Source organism: Manacus vitellinus, unplaced genomic scaffold (assembly GCF_001715985.3).
Source record: "Manacus vitellinus isolate BGI_N305 unplaced genomic scaffold, ASM171598v3 scaffold_26_pilon, whole genome shotgun sequence".
Taxonomy (NCBI): domain Eukaryota; kingdom Metazoa; phylum Chordata; class Aves; order Passeriformes; family Pipridae; genus Manacus; species Manacus vitellinus.
Genome location: NW_021939960.1, coordinates 1,939,091 through 1,951,402, shown reverse-complemented (window position 1 = coordinate 1,951,402; position 12,312 = coordinate 1,939,091). Strand labels below are relative to the sequence as shown.

The following is a 12,312-nucleotide window of genomic DNA, read 5'->3' as shown; positions in this document are numbered from 1 at the left end:
TCCAGGCTCATCCATCGGGCTCCGTTCGTGCTGCTCGGGCTTCCCCTTCGCGGCTCTCCCGCTCCACGGGTCCTGTGTCTGCACAGCGCAGGATGGAGGCTTGTGTTTCCAGTTTCTTCTGCTTTGCCTAATCTGAAGGTCCTTTCTAGCTTTAATTTTAAAATAATTAAGAGATGTCTTTTATGTTGATCTATTTACTGACTTCTGCTCGTTGGCGACTGACACATCAAAGTGAACTATTCTTGATAGGCAATGTCTTTCTAGCAGACTTTTTTCATTGGAAAAGACTTGGGGAGGGGGGGGGGAGGACAGGAGAGGCATGAAATAACTCTTCCATGACTACATATCTTCATTTCAGTGGCAAAATATTTACCTATATAAATAATTATAAAATCCTTTATTTTTAAAAACTATGTTTAAGGAATTGTTTTGAATGTGACTTGCTAAAATTTGTTGACATAAATATGTTTCACAGCAGGAGAGTAAATACAGTTATTACTCCTGATGTATTTCAGAACACTCTCCTGGGGATATAACTTATCTGCAAAGTTATTTCACTTCTGATTATTATCAGTAGAATAAGGTTCAGCTCCATAAAACCAAACAGTGAGTAACATATTTGACATAATTCAGTTTGTAAATTGTCATAAAATGCCATAACTGTCCAGCTCAAGGTGAGCAACACAGAGATAGCAGCATGTTTTTTCAGCTTATCTGGTTTTCTGGAGAATTTTGTTTCCTATTATACATTGACCTTTTTAAGTTTAACTTTGATTTGGCTGAAGTGCACTTTGCAAGCAGAGCTGAAGTTTGAGATCTGTTCTTAGGCTGAAAAGAGCTGTGTGAGTGTGGCTTGGAGTATGTCAGGAGGTACCTGCAGGTGGTACAGCCCAGAAATCCTGTGCCAGGGGAGAACTGAATGTAACACTGCTGGGAATACTGCCTGCTTAACTAAGGAAAGGCTACAGGAGGAAGGATCACTGAACTGTAAAGCAGTTTCTTATGGAATTCTCTCAAAAAAATCACTATATTCATATTCAACCTGCACCAAAATCTGAAACTTTTCTCTTTTTTTGTTTTTATTTAAACTTAATTTACAAATGGTAAAAAGCAACAGAGATGAGTTCCAGGTACTGGAATTGATAGAAGAGTCTAGGGGGCAGTTCTGCATCTTCCTTGCATGCTTGTTTTCATCCAGGCACAACTTTGAATTGTCTGCACCACGGAGCAGAGCAGGACTCCTTGCAGGAGCTCTGATTACATCAGAGATGCACTGCAGAATTCAAAATACTGCAGAGGACACTGGGGGGGGGAACGACACTTGCAGTGGAATTTTAGCATGTTACTCATGAGTTCTATTTCTTTCCCTCAGAAGGGCATCTTTAATAATTCTTTTCCCATTGCCTGGGAGTCTGGCATCCTTCCTGAATTTTAGCTGCAAGTAAGGGCAGTACAGATTTCTAATTTGATTTCTTCAGAAGACATAAGGGATATCATCTCGTGCAGGACAGATTTTTTTGAAAATATGTTCTATCTTGCTTCCCATGCACAACACCCCACTTTGGTCACCAAGAGCCCTTTCCACAGCGAGTTATTCCTGTAGGTTCTGGAAGCCAGAACAGTTACCAGGGTTGTATAATGTAGTGAGAAACAATTATTGCCCCAGTAAGCTTACAAACAAAATAGGAAAAGATGCTCAGAGAGAAGCGATTTGCCCAGATGAGAACACATTATCAGCTAGGGAAGCCAGAAAGCTGACTGGGCTTCAGTAACTCCCAAGCATTCCAAGGGCAGAATGTTGACTCAGACAAGGAGGGATTTTACCACTGGGCCTTGAGCAGAGCAGGGGATTTTACTGTTCCAGCAAATCCTTGAAGTTCATCTTGTTTAATTGCTGGGGAAATTGTTGCTATAGGCCAGTGGGTCTGTGTGACCTTATATTCTAGTGTGTTGTCTTTAATCCTTAACACATTTCTCATTAGCTGTCCCCAGTGTCATTAGGCTGCAACTTGGGAAGAAAACGTTTTGCTTGGGTTTTAAGCTCAATAGCAAAAAAACCCTTCCATGAATTAGATCTCTCCCATCTGAAAGCAGTACTGACCACCATTCTGTAGAGGTACCTTCCAAAGGAAAAAAACCAAACAGACAGAGAAATGTATGTGTTTATTTTCCTCCTTCCTCCATTCCTTCAACTCTTTGTTGTCTTTTATTTCCTCCCACTCTTCTCCCATAGATATGATGCTACGTGTATCTGAGGCAAAGAACATGTAAATAACCCATGGAGGGCACCAGCTCCTATGTGGGACCTGTAGGCTTGCCAGCTCTGGTTATGGAAAAGGAAGGAGCCACCTTTTTATCACTGCAGTCGCTCAGTGTGTCACACGGGGGATTAATTTGTCCAATTTATTGTCTTGCACAGGTTGAGAAGCTGAGAGCAAGGAAAAAAATTATTTTTCTTTGCTCTGTCGTTTCCCAGTTGCTGCCTCGGGGCTACAGCGTGTGCTTGACACACAGAGAACATCTACATTCCCCTCTCCCCATTTCTTCCCATTGTGTCAACAGTGGATGCGGTGGGAGATCAAACCAGTGACAGAGATGAGCTGCCTCCTCATTTTTCCTGGCTGAGATTCAAAGGATAAGTTGTTGCTAACCAACATCATCTGGTATTGCAGAAGGGAAAATGGTTAACAGCTCCCATTTATCCATGGTGTTATATCAGTCATCATCTTTATTCTCCTCGGCCCAGCCCTGCCTCAGACATGGTTGAGGCAGAAGGGAAAATGCCTGTTTCCAAACAAAACAACAGTTGCTCTAAGAGAAGGAGCCCCACATAAACAGACATCAGGTTTTCCCTATTTTCCCACATCAAACCTGTAGCTCGAATTCCAGTGGCATTACTGCTGATCTTATCTTGGGAATGCTTTAACAGGAGACCAGCTCTGAGGTCACTGGGAGTGCTTCACTGATGGACTGTATGGCAGGGCAATTGAAAGTTGAGCTGCTCCTCTGTTCCATGAGCTCTAGTTGGCACTGTCTGTGCCAGCTCTCCCTCTCTTCAGATCCCTTTGTTTATCCAAGTCCTGCAGCTTGTCCAGTGGACAATGCCAGAGTGCCATCACCTGTTGTGAACTCCACTGATAATCCCAGTATTGGCTACAATTTCTTGTAATGTGGCTTTTTAATACAAGTATGTTTCAAGTTAATGTTCTTTCTAGAAAAAAGACTTTCAGGTCAGCAGGCCTTCCCTCAGTCTTTCCTGAGGCAAGAGAGAGACCGAAATCCATGAGAAGCTGATTTGAGTGCAGGCCTGCAGGGTTTTGTCACCCACGGTGACACCCACAGTGCAGAATTTCAGACTCTCCATCCTCTGTGGAGGGGATTTCCAGAGTCATAACTCTGGAGCAAAGACAGAGCAACTCAGCAACACAAGCCAGTGAGCAGGATAAGGCACTGAGAGCTAAACACAGCTCAGATTTTGACATGGAGAACAGTTGTGCTCAGGTTGCTGTCAGTAGTAACAGAGACCCCACTTTGTGACGTGAGTGAGGTGACAAAGCTCAGCTCTTTGCTTACCTCAGGCCAGGAAATGGTACCACAACTCTTGAAAGATCTGAATCATGCCTTGTCCATTCTTGTATATTCCTGTAGACCTTCTTGTCCATATGCCCTAAAGGTAAGTAAATTAATGATTTCCTTTTAGTAATAGAGAGGATTACGTGTCATCAGGGTGGACTGGCGTCAAACTGACAGAGAGCAGTTTTAGATGAGATATCAGGAAGAAATTCTTCCCTGTGAGGGTGGTAAGGCCCTGGCACAGGTTGCCCAGAAAAGCTGTGGCTGCCCCATACTTGGAAGTGTCCAAGGCCAGGTTGGATAGGGCTTGGAGCAACCTGGGCTGGTGGAAGGTGTCCCTGCATATGGCAGGGGAGTTGGAATGAGATGAGCTTTAAGGTCCCTTCCAACCCAAGTCATTCCATGATTCTATCCAGGTGAAGAAGCAGGAAATACCACTCCATCCAAAGCTGACCTGGGCCCACCTGTTTGGAAGTGTGTAAGGAGCTGCTCTGTTGAGTGTTATCCCTCTTGGAAGTTTAGGAGTAGGACTGAGGGAGTGTTTCATGGAAAGCAGCATTGTAAGTCCCATTGCAGCAAGGAGAGCCTGTTGCTCTTGAACTGATTTGCAGCTGTGGTTTGAGCCCTTTACTGTTGTGTATTCATGGGTTTTTCTTCTCCAATAGGTATGTACCACTCCTGGTGTGGTTTATAAAGCCCAGCTTCTGAGAAGGAGGGTTCTGTGGTTAAGGAAGTGGCCCTGGCAGGGGGTGTATCCCCAGGGTGTGCAGCCAAGGGGAGGTAAGTGCAGCCAGGTGAAGAACGGAACTGAACTGCTACTGAAGCCAATCAAGTGTAATATTTATTCCTTTCCTGTGAACTCGAGGCTAGAAAGTCAAAATACTGGTGCATAATTAATACCTGTTTATTGTACAATCTGCTTAATAAATAAATACCCTTATCAAGTGAAGCCCAGCAGCTCCATGCACGAAGCTGTAGCTGAGTGTGCAGATGGAAGGTCTCGGGGCAGGGCTGCACCACCCTCCTGTGGAGGGGCAGGTTTCAGGCTGACTTTAAAAATACAGTGAGCTAGGGAGGCCAAAAGTTTAGCATTCCCAGCTCCTGTTTTTTATACCCTTTTGAACTCTGTTCACTTCATTCAACAGGCTCTATGCCAGTGTTGTGTGAGCAGAATTTGAAGGGGATTTTCCAAGTTGTCGTTAGAATTTTTCGGTTGGTGCAGGCACTTTGGCTCTCAGGTACTAATCAACCCCCTGTAAGGACAGAGCCCTATTACTGCATATTGGGTGCCTGCTATAACTGAAATAATACCCAAAGGGTAGAAATCATGTATTTCTTTGCAATCGTTTGTAAATGAAGCTGTAAAAAGGGAGTTCCCACGTCATTAAATGTGTATAAACTCTATACAAACATTTATGTGACCACCAATACCAGTGGGCTTTTTTCCCCCAGATTGTTTCCATATGGCCTTTTAGAAAATAGTTTTGTACTAAGTGTTTTTTTTAAGTGTGTATTTACTCAACTACAACATAAGTGACTTCTGATTCTTTCAATATACTTCATAGGTGCTAAAATACTCAAGATTTTTATGAGTAATACTTAAATAAAAATATACAATTTGCTTTTCTACAAAGTGCACTTGAACTGTGTTCTCATGTGACACTGTCATAATTTTTATACCTCCGTTCTGAACCAGAAATATCCTGCCACATGGAGGAACTATTCCTGTTTTCCTCTCTATCTTCTGAGAACTGAGACCTCTCTATGTGAGACAGGAGAAGGCTCCCAGTGTGACAAATATGCTGAGCAGAGCTCCTGGACATGGGAGCACCCCTTGATAGACAAACCAGCTGGACAAACCCAGCCTTCCCAGAAAGGTCTTCTGACCACACTCAGCCACTGCTGTTTTCTTCCCGGTTGCTTTTATCATCCATAAATATTTTTGAGCTCAAATCGCTATATTTGCTCAAAACTCAAAAACAACCTCTTGTTTACTCACCCCATGTGGTTTTTGTTCCAGAAGACACTTGCAGAAGCAGCAAAGGGATGTAAAGTTGTCTTCCAAGATGACTCTGATGCCTGGAGAAAATTCCGACTATGACTATAGTGCCCTGAGCTGTGCTTCGGATACTTCCTTCAACCACCCATTCTTTCCAGAGTCAGAAACCCTCAAGGGAGTCTTTTACCAAAGAGCCAGGCTAATTCCCCCCCAGGAGGATCTCCTCAAAGGCTTTCACCCCGACGACAGGAAGCACCACATCATTATAAACGTGGGGGGCATAAAGTACCTGCTCCCCTGGACCACACTCGATGAATTCCCACTGACACGTCTGGGACAGCTGAAATTCTGTAATAATTTTGACGACATTCTCAACATCTGTGATGATTACGATGTGACTTGCAATGAGTTCTTTTTCGACCGCAACCCGGGGGCGTTCAGGACAATCCTGACCTTCCTGAGGGTCGGGAAACTTCGGCTCCTGCGTGAGATGTGTGCGCTGTCTTTCCAGGAGGAGCTGCTCTACTGGGGGATTGAGGAAGACAACTTGGACTGGTGTTGTAAAAGGAGATATCTGCAAAAAATGGAGGAGCTCACAGAGATAAATGAACGGGAGGATGACCTCCTAGAAAATGAAACAACAGGTGAAACAGTAGAGGAGACAAAAATTGGTTTGTGCATGAAAAAGTTGCAAGACATGGTGGAAAGGCCCCAGTCTGGCCTTCCTGGAAAGGTGTTTGCGTGTTTGTCTGTTTTGTTTGTAACTATTACAGCAGTGAACTTATCCATCAGCACCATGCCTGACCTGAGGGAGGAGGAGGAAAAGGTAAGTTGGCTTTTCAGGATGGAAAATGGTATGTGCTGGGAAGAGCAGAGCAAATACAAGGTCTGAGGACATTGATTTCAATGGGGATTTTACAGCTGTCTTTAGAGGGGGAAAAATATCACAAAGGGTATTTGAAATCTTACATGACTGTTCCATTCCTTGTAAGATAATTAAGCACACCCAGTTCTATGCCCAAAGAAAACTTTGTTAGTGTAGAACTGAATCTTGCCTTGTTAGGCTCTTTGTGTTTGCAATTTAGAAAGCCTGAAATTCCCAAGCAGTACCTTCTATGGAATAAGTAGTTCCTTTCTAAGTTTTGCATATAACTTGTTCCAAATTGTCAATGTGTTTCCCCATAGCAACAGCTCTGATTCCTTTAATATTTTGGGTTTAAGAAAACCCACACAGAAACCTCTCTTCCTGTCACCGCACCAACTAAAATAGTTATTACCCAGTGCCGGTTACAAACTCCTCCTCTTTCCCGCAGGGTGAGTGTTCCCAGATGTGCTACAACATTTTCATTGTGGAGTCTGTGTGTGTGGCATGGTTTTCCCTGGAGTTCCTGCTGAGGTTCATCCAGGCAAAGAGTAAGTTTGCGTTCCTGCGGCGGCCGCTGACGCTGATCGACATAATCGCCATCCTGCCCTACTACATCACGCTGCTGGTGGACACCACCTCGGTGGGCTCCAAGAAGCCCAGCTCTGGGAACATCTACCTGGACAAGGTGGGGCTGGTGCTGCGGATCCTGCGGGCGCTGCGGATCCTGTACGTGATGCGGCTGGCGCGGCACTCGCTGGGGCTGCAGACCCTGGGCCTCACCGCCCGCCGCTGCACCCGCGAGTTCGGGCTCCTGCTGCTCTTCCTGTGCGTGGCCATCGCCCTGTTCGCGCCCCTGCTCTACGTGGTGGAGAACGAGATGGCGGATTCCCAGGAGTTCACCAGCATCCCCGCCTGCTACTGGTGGGCTGTCATCACCATGACCACCGTGGGCTACGGGGACATGGTGCCCAGGAGCATCCCCGGGCAGGTGGTGGCCCTGAGCAGCATCCTGAGCGGCATCCTCCTCATGGCATTCCCCGTCACCTCCATCTTCCACACCTTCTCACGCTCCTACCTGGAGCTGAAGCAGGAACAGGAAAGAATAATGTACAGGAGAGCACAGTTCTTACTGAAAGCCAAGTCTCAGATGAGCAATGAGTCACAAGGGAGTGAGGTTTTATTCACCACTCTCTCTTCTGAGACCAAGGACAATGAATGAAATTTAAGTTACTATTTCTCCTGCTGTCGAGTAGTTTTGTTGTATCAGATTCCATCTTTTAATTTGCTTTGGAAGCATTTTACAAGGGTAACCCTCTTACTAAAATGAAGAAAAAGAGCTATGGCCAGGAACTGATGTGATTTAAGAGGTCTGTTATTATGCTGTTCTTTCCTCCCCCCCTCAGTATAATGTATAGGACAGATCTTGCACTGAGATCATGCAGTGGGATTTAAGGAATTAAAAGATCCCTGACAAGAAAAAAAAAGAAGAACAACATATAATTATGCACTTGACAGGCTGTTTTGCCATTTGTAACACACATTTTTCCAACCGAATCACAATGTATATAATCATTAAACAGGCTGCCATTTCTCTTGTTCTTCTTGTATATAAATAATGTAAATACAACAAAATTAATGGCTAAATTCTCTCCCAGTAACATGCCTTGGAGCATAATGGAAATAACCACAGATGTCTTTCCCATTGTGCTTTTAAAAAAGCGTCAAGATTTGTCACTCACAACAGAACCACATATTTCTTTGCAAGTCAGCCCTAAACACAGCAGAAAAGAGAGATCAAGCTGTTTACAGTATAACCTTGCTAAAGATGTAAATACTTAGAGCTCCCCAGCTTCAAAATTTAATTGGCATTACAGCATTGATTCTTTGCCATCGAATGCAGCATTCCCGGGAACAAAGCCTTGGAGTTTTGTAGCACTTAATATTATTATCAAGAGGTGAGTAGCTGCAAATGCAATGCAATATGCATGAGGAGATGCCAGCCTTCCCCACCATCTGTCCCAGGTTTCACTGTACCTCAGCTCTGGAAGGGAATTCAGAGAGGGCATTTTCCAGGGGACCCCCCACCAGTGCTGGGCAAATCCACGCTGGGCTCCCATTCCCACTGAGCACTTGGTTCTGTAAAAGGAGCAGAAAATATGTGGTCGTGGGAAGTTGCCAGTGAGGAAAAAAAAAAAACAAAATACCATTTGAGTCATGGAGTGGGGTGCACTGACAGCTTTATCCTGTCCTCAATCAAGAGGGACTCAAGGCTTCATTAACTCTACCTTTGCCATCCTTACACACATGGTAGGAATGGAGAAAATTTTAAACAGGACATGAAAAAGCAATTCAGGTCCTAAAACACAACCACGTATTCGTCAGCCCCAGGGCTGTCTTGGTCCAGGTTCTGCTGAAGCTGGGGGGAACACATGGGTCATGAGATGCTCAGGTTTCTCTGCAGGTTAATGACAGACACACCCCCCATTTATTTTAGAGGGAATGGTACTGGCTTGATAACAGCTCAGGAGAAAAACTCCAGAACTTAAAAGAAAATTAATTTAATCCACTGATTTATTTCATGTGCTTAGAAGTAGAGGAAAGCTAACCTGAGGAGTCTCACCTTTTTTCCCCTTCTTTTTATTCAATTTACTTATTAGCAAGTTAAGAGTTGGGGAATTTAGAAGTTCCCATCACACTGACCAATGCTTCTCTACATTGATTTTCAGAAATACTCTCTCTTATTGGCATTTCTAGAAACACCAGAATGCAAGATGGTTTTACGATTTAAATTAAGGCCAAGGACACAACCATTGTCCTTTCAAAAGAAGTAAAATTAGTTTCTCAGTCTGTGCTGTTTGGCCAAGCCCACACTATGCTGATTTTCTTTTCAAATATCTTTAAAATACAATTTGAAGGCGTTCTGATATGCTTGTTCCTGAAGGATAATTCCCAAAGTTTTTAAAATGCACTTTTCAAATAATTAGGGCTCCAGTCTGTGGTAGGGAAATGTGCCTATGGAACATTACTGCAGAGTGCTAAAATATCCAGCCTAAACTCTTGGCAATTAATTCTGTGCCAAAGCTACAAATGAACCAGCTTTTCACTCTTCTTCTTCAGCTTTAATTGGAGTTGGACAAAAAACAGGAACATCGTGACAAGAAAGGGACACGTTTTCCATTTTATCCCCATTTTTTTAAATTTCAGGACTGTCTGATCATCTGTGGCATTGGCTGCAGCACAAGTGCTATACATCTTCTACCTTGGTGTCAGCGTTCGTTATAAAAAGAACTGGTAATTAGATTGGTCCTGTGAGCAACAGTTGCTTATCTAAGAATGTGTTTGACAGGCTGAGCCATAAATAAGAAGCTGTAAGTGAATATAAGGAGAAATCAAGGCTTACCAAATAAAACCTAAGCTCATTTCCATGTTCTGCTAGTTAATAAATGCTGTAGGGCCATCCATTTTCTCAATGTCTTTACATTAATGTGCCTTTATTTTATGTATCGCTTTATTTTTTTTTTATCCCCAAACCGAAGCTTGATTCTAAAGCCCTTGTCCAGAAAAAAAAAAACCACCAAAATTAAAAATATCACCCTGGAGTTGGGTGTTGGTTGAGCAAAACTGTGAAAGCATCTTGCCTGTTGCAAGTTCTGCCTAAGCCAGGGACAAATAAGCTGCGAGGATGTACCTACCCCGTGTAATTTTGTACTTGGCAACAGCTCCTTGTAAGGATATGGCCATGTTTTACTCTGAATCACTCTAACAAACCTGGCTGTGTTTTACAGGAGGCAATACAGACTGTAGTCCTTATGCTAAATAAATCCAGCTAGAAGAGAACAACACTAGTTTGAAGCCCACACGCTGTTCCAGCTTTACTGGGAAGGCTGAGGGTCTCAGATGATTATGCCTTTTTACAGCATAGTATCTGAATTTTTAGCCAAATTCACGAGAATTGTGGCTCGACTCTGAAGCTGCCTGTTCTGAGAGCCCCCAAGTCAGCTATCACTCCTTTTTGGCATTTTAGCAGCATGTGCAGCCAACAAGACAGTTGCAATAAAGCCCCGTTGTGCTTTCCTGAGGCAGGAGGGTTGCTGGGGTGCCCCGACAGTGGTGACAGCGATGGGCACTGCCCTCTGCATGCTCAGCACATGTACAGAATGAACCCCACAGCAGGAGCTGTGCTAGTGTGGATTAAATAAAGTGTTGGGCTCTCCCTGCATTTTCATGTGCTTCTTGCGGGACACAAAGCCTGTCACACCCGCTAACGGGGTCACTGTGGGAGGGGAGTGGAGCTGAGGGAGGACTGGGGCTCTGAGTGTTTCTGACTGTGACAGAAAGTGTTTACTAGGAAAGAAAATTAATCTCACTGTAGAAAAATCGAGGTGCCAAGATTGAATGGGGAAATCTCTTTCTTGCACGTTGTCCCAATAATATCAATCACAGTTCACTGGGACGTAACTTTAAACTATTTTAACCATTTAACCAAAGGACCTAACAGATTCTGAAGAGATCTGTGAAGACTGAGAAAGAAAAATCCCTGATGAAACTAGAATTTCCAGGTAAGGTGGTACACTGAATGACTTTCTCTGAAATCTTTCCCCTTCCACCCTCCTCTTTCCTCAAAATCAGCACAAATCCCTTGGTGGGGCAACACTGACAAATTAAGGCAGAGCCACCCACCTTCTGTAATGGTACATCAAAGAACAGCATCTGCAGGGTGAGCAGAGTGTCGACCTTGTCAAAGGATCTCAACCCCCACTGGGAGATATATTGTCTTTTCTCCTTTTTGATTTTTTAATAGAGCCCAGAATGAACCAGATCCCTAATTCAGCTGTTACAGTAAAAGTCCAGTGTTAGGATAGATTGGGTTTTAAATTGTACAGAACCACCAATACCTCCACATGATTTATCCTTTCCACATTTCATTCACTGTATGTGGGGAACCAAGGAGTGGGAAGAATCCGGATGCAGAGAGGTCAAGTTGTTCTTGTTCAGGGTCAGTCTGAAACAGCAACACAGCAGCAAATACAACAGCTCTGGGCAGCTCATGCCTGGCTGCAGACCAGTTCTGTTCCATGCAATTACTGATTAGTCTTGCTTGGATAAGAAAAAAGACAAGTAAGATAAAACAAGAGGAAAGGGACAGATGCTTCTCATAACTGTGCATGTTCTGCCTTGTAACAGAGTGTAAGTCCTGAGGACAGGATCCCTTGTTTGGTGGCTGTCAGTCACTATGGAAAATCAAACCCCACAAATAAAGATAAATTTCCACACCACAGATAAAGTCAAGGAGAATTTTACCTGTACTGCCAGCCTGAAGTTTGGCCTATTAATTACTAACAATAAAACCAGTCCTTTCCCCCTTTTTGCTCATTTTTTGTCATTTTCCAGCATCTCACATCTTCTGAAATACTCCACAGAAATCACTAATGAGATGGAGAATGTTATTAGCTCTCAGCCTGCCAGAAGCATGGTGAGGAAACTGCAGGATCAGAATATCAGGGCATCTTCTGCCCTCCTCAGCAGGGCTTTCACTCCCTCTTTGCCTGCGGGACCTAATCCAGAAGCAACTGTCACTTGAACAGAAATAAAGCCCTGCCGTAACTGCAACCACGGCAGGCCAATTAGGGTAATTAGAGCATATTTGCTACACTTGATAAATATTCATTTGTTATCCCTGCAGCCCTCGTGACAGGAGTCGAAGAGCCTTGTGCATCTGCAGAGCCAGGCAGGGCACACAGACACGTGTAACTGTGTCAGGGAGAGGGCTCAGCTCCTCCTTTGTCAGGTACCCTCGTTAACGGTGGCTTTGTGGCCATTCTTAATTACGGTCATAATTTGATCCCTACATCCATTGTGGGTCCGGAAAAACAGG

At 44.0% G+C, this 12,312-nt stretch overlaps 1 protein-coding gene across 2 annotated transcripts; it reads left to right on the top strand.

Moving 5' to 3' along the window:
• Positions 1–6: 6 nt before the first annotated feature.
• Positions 7–10,008, top strand: KCNG1 (potassium voltage-gated channel modifier subfamily G member 1). Of its 2 annotated transcripts, none has more exons than XM_018074029.2 (4): positions 7–138; positions 4,239–4,353; positions 5,597–6,398; positions 6,886–10,008. In XM_018074029.2, the coding sequence occupies exons 3-4, from the start codon at positions 5,640–5,642 to the stop codon at positions 7,654–7,656; spliced, it is 1,530 nt and encodes a 509-aa protein (XP_017929518.1). In that variant the 5' UTR covers positions 7–138; positions 4,239–4,353; positions 5,597–5,639; the 3' UTR covers positions 7,657–10,008. The 2 variants fall into 2 exon arrangements, with proteins under 2 accessions (XP_017929518.1, XP_017929515.1); XM_018074026.2 differs by having other exon boundaries at positions 5,594–6,398.
• The last annotated feature ends 2,304 nt before the right edge of the window (positions 10,009–12,312 follow it).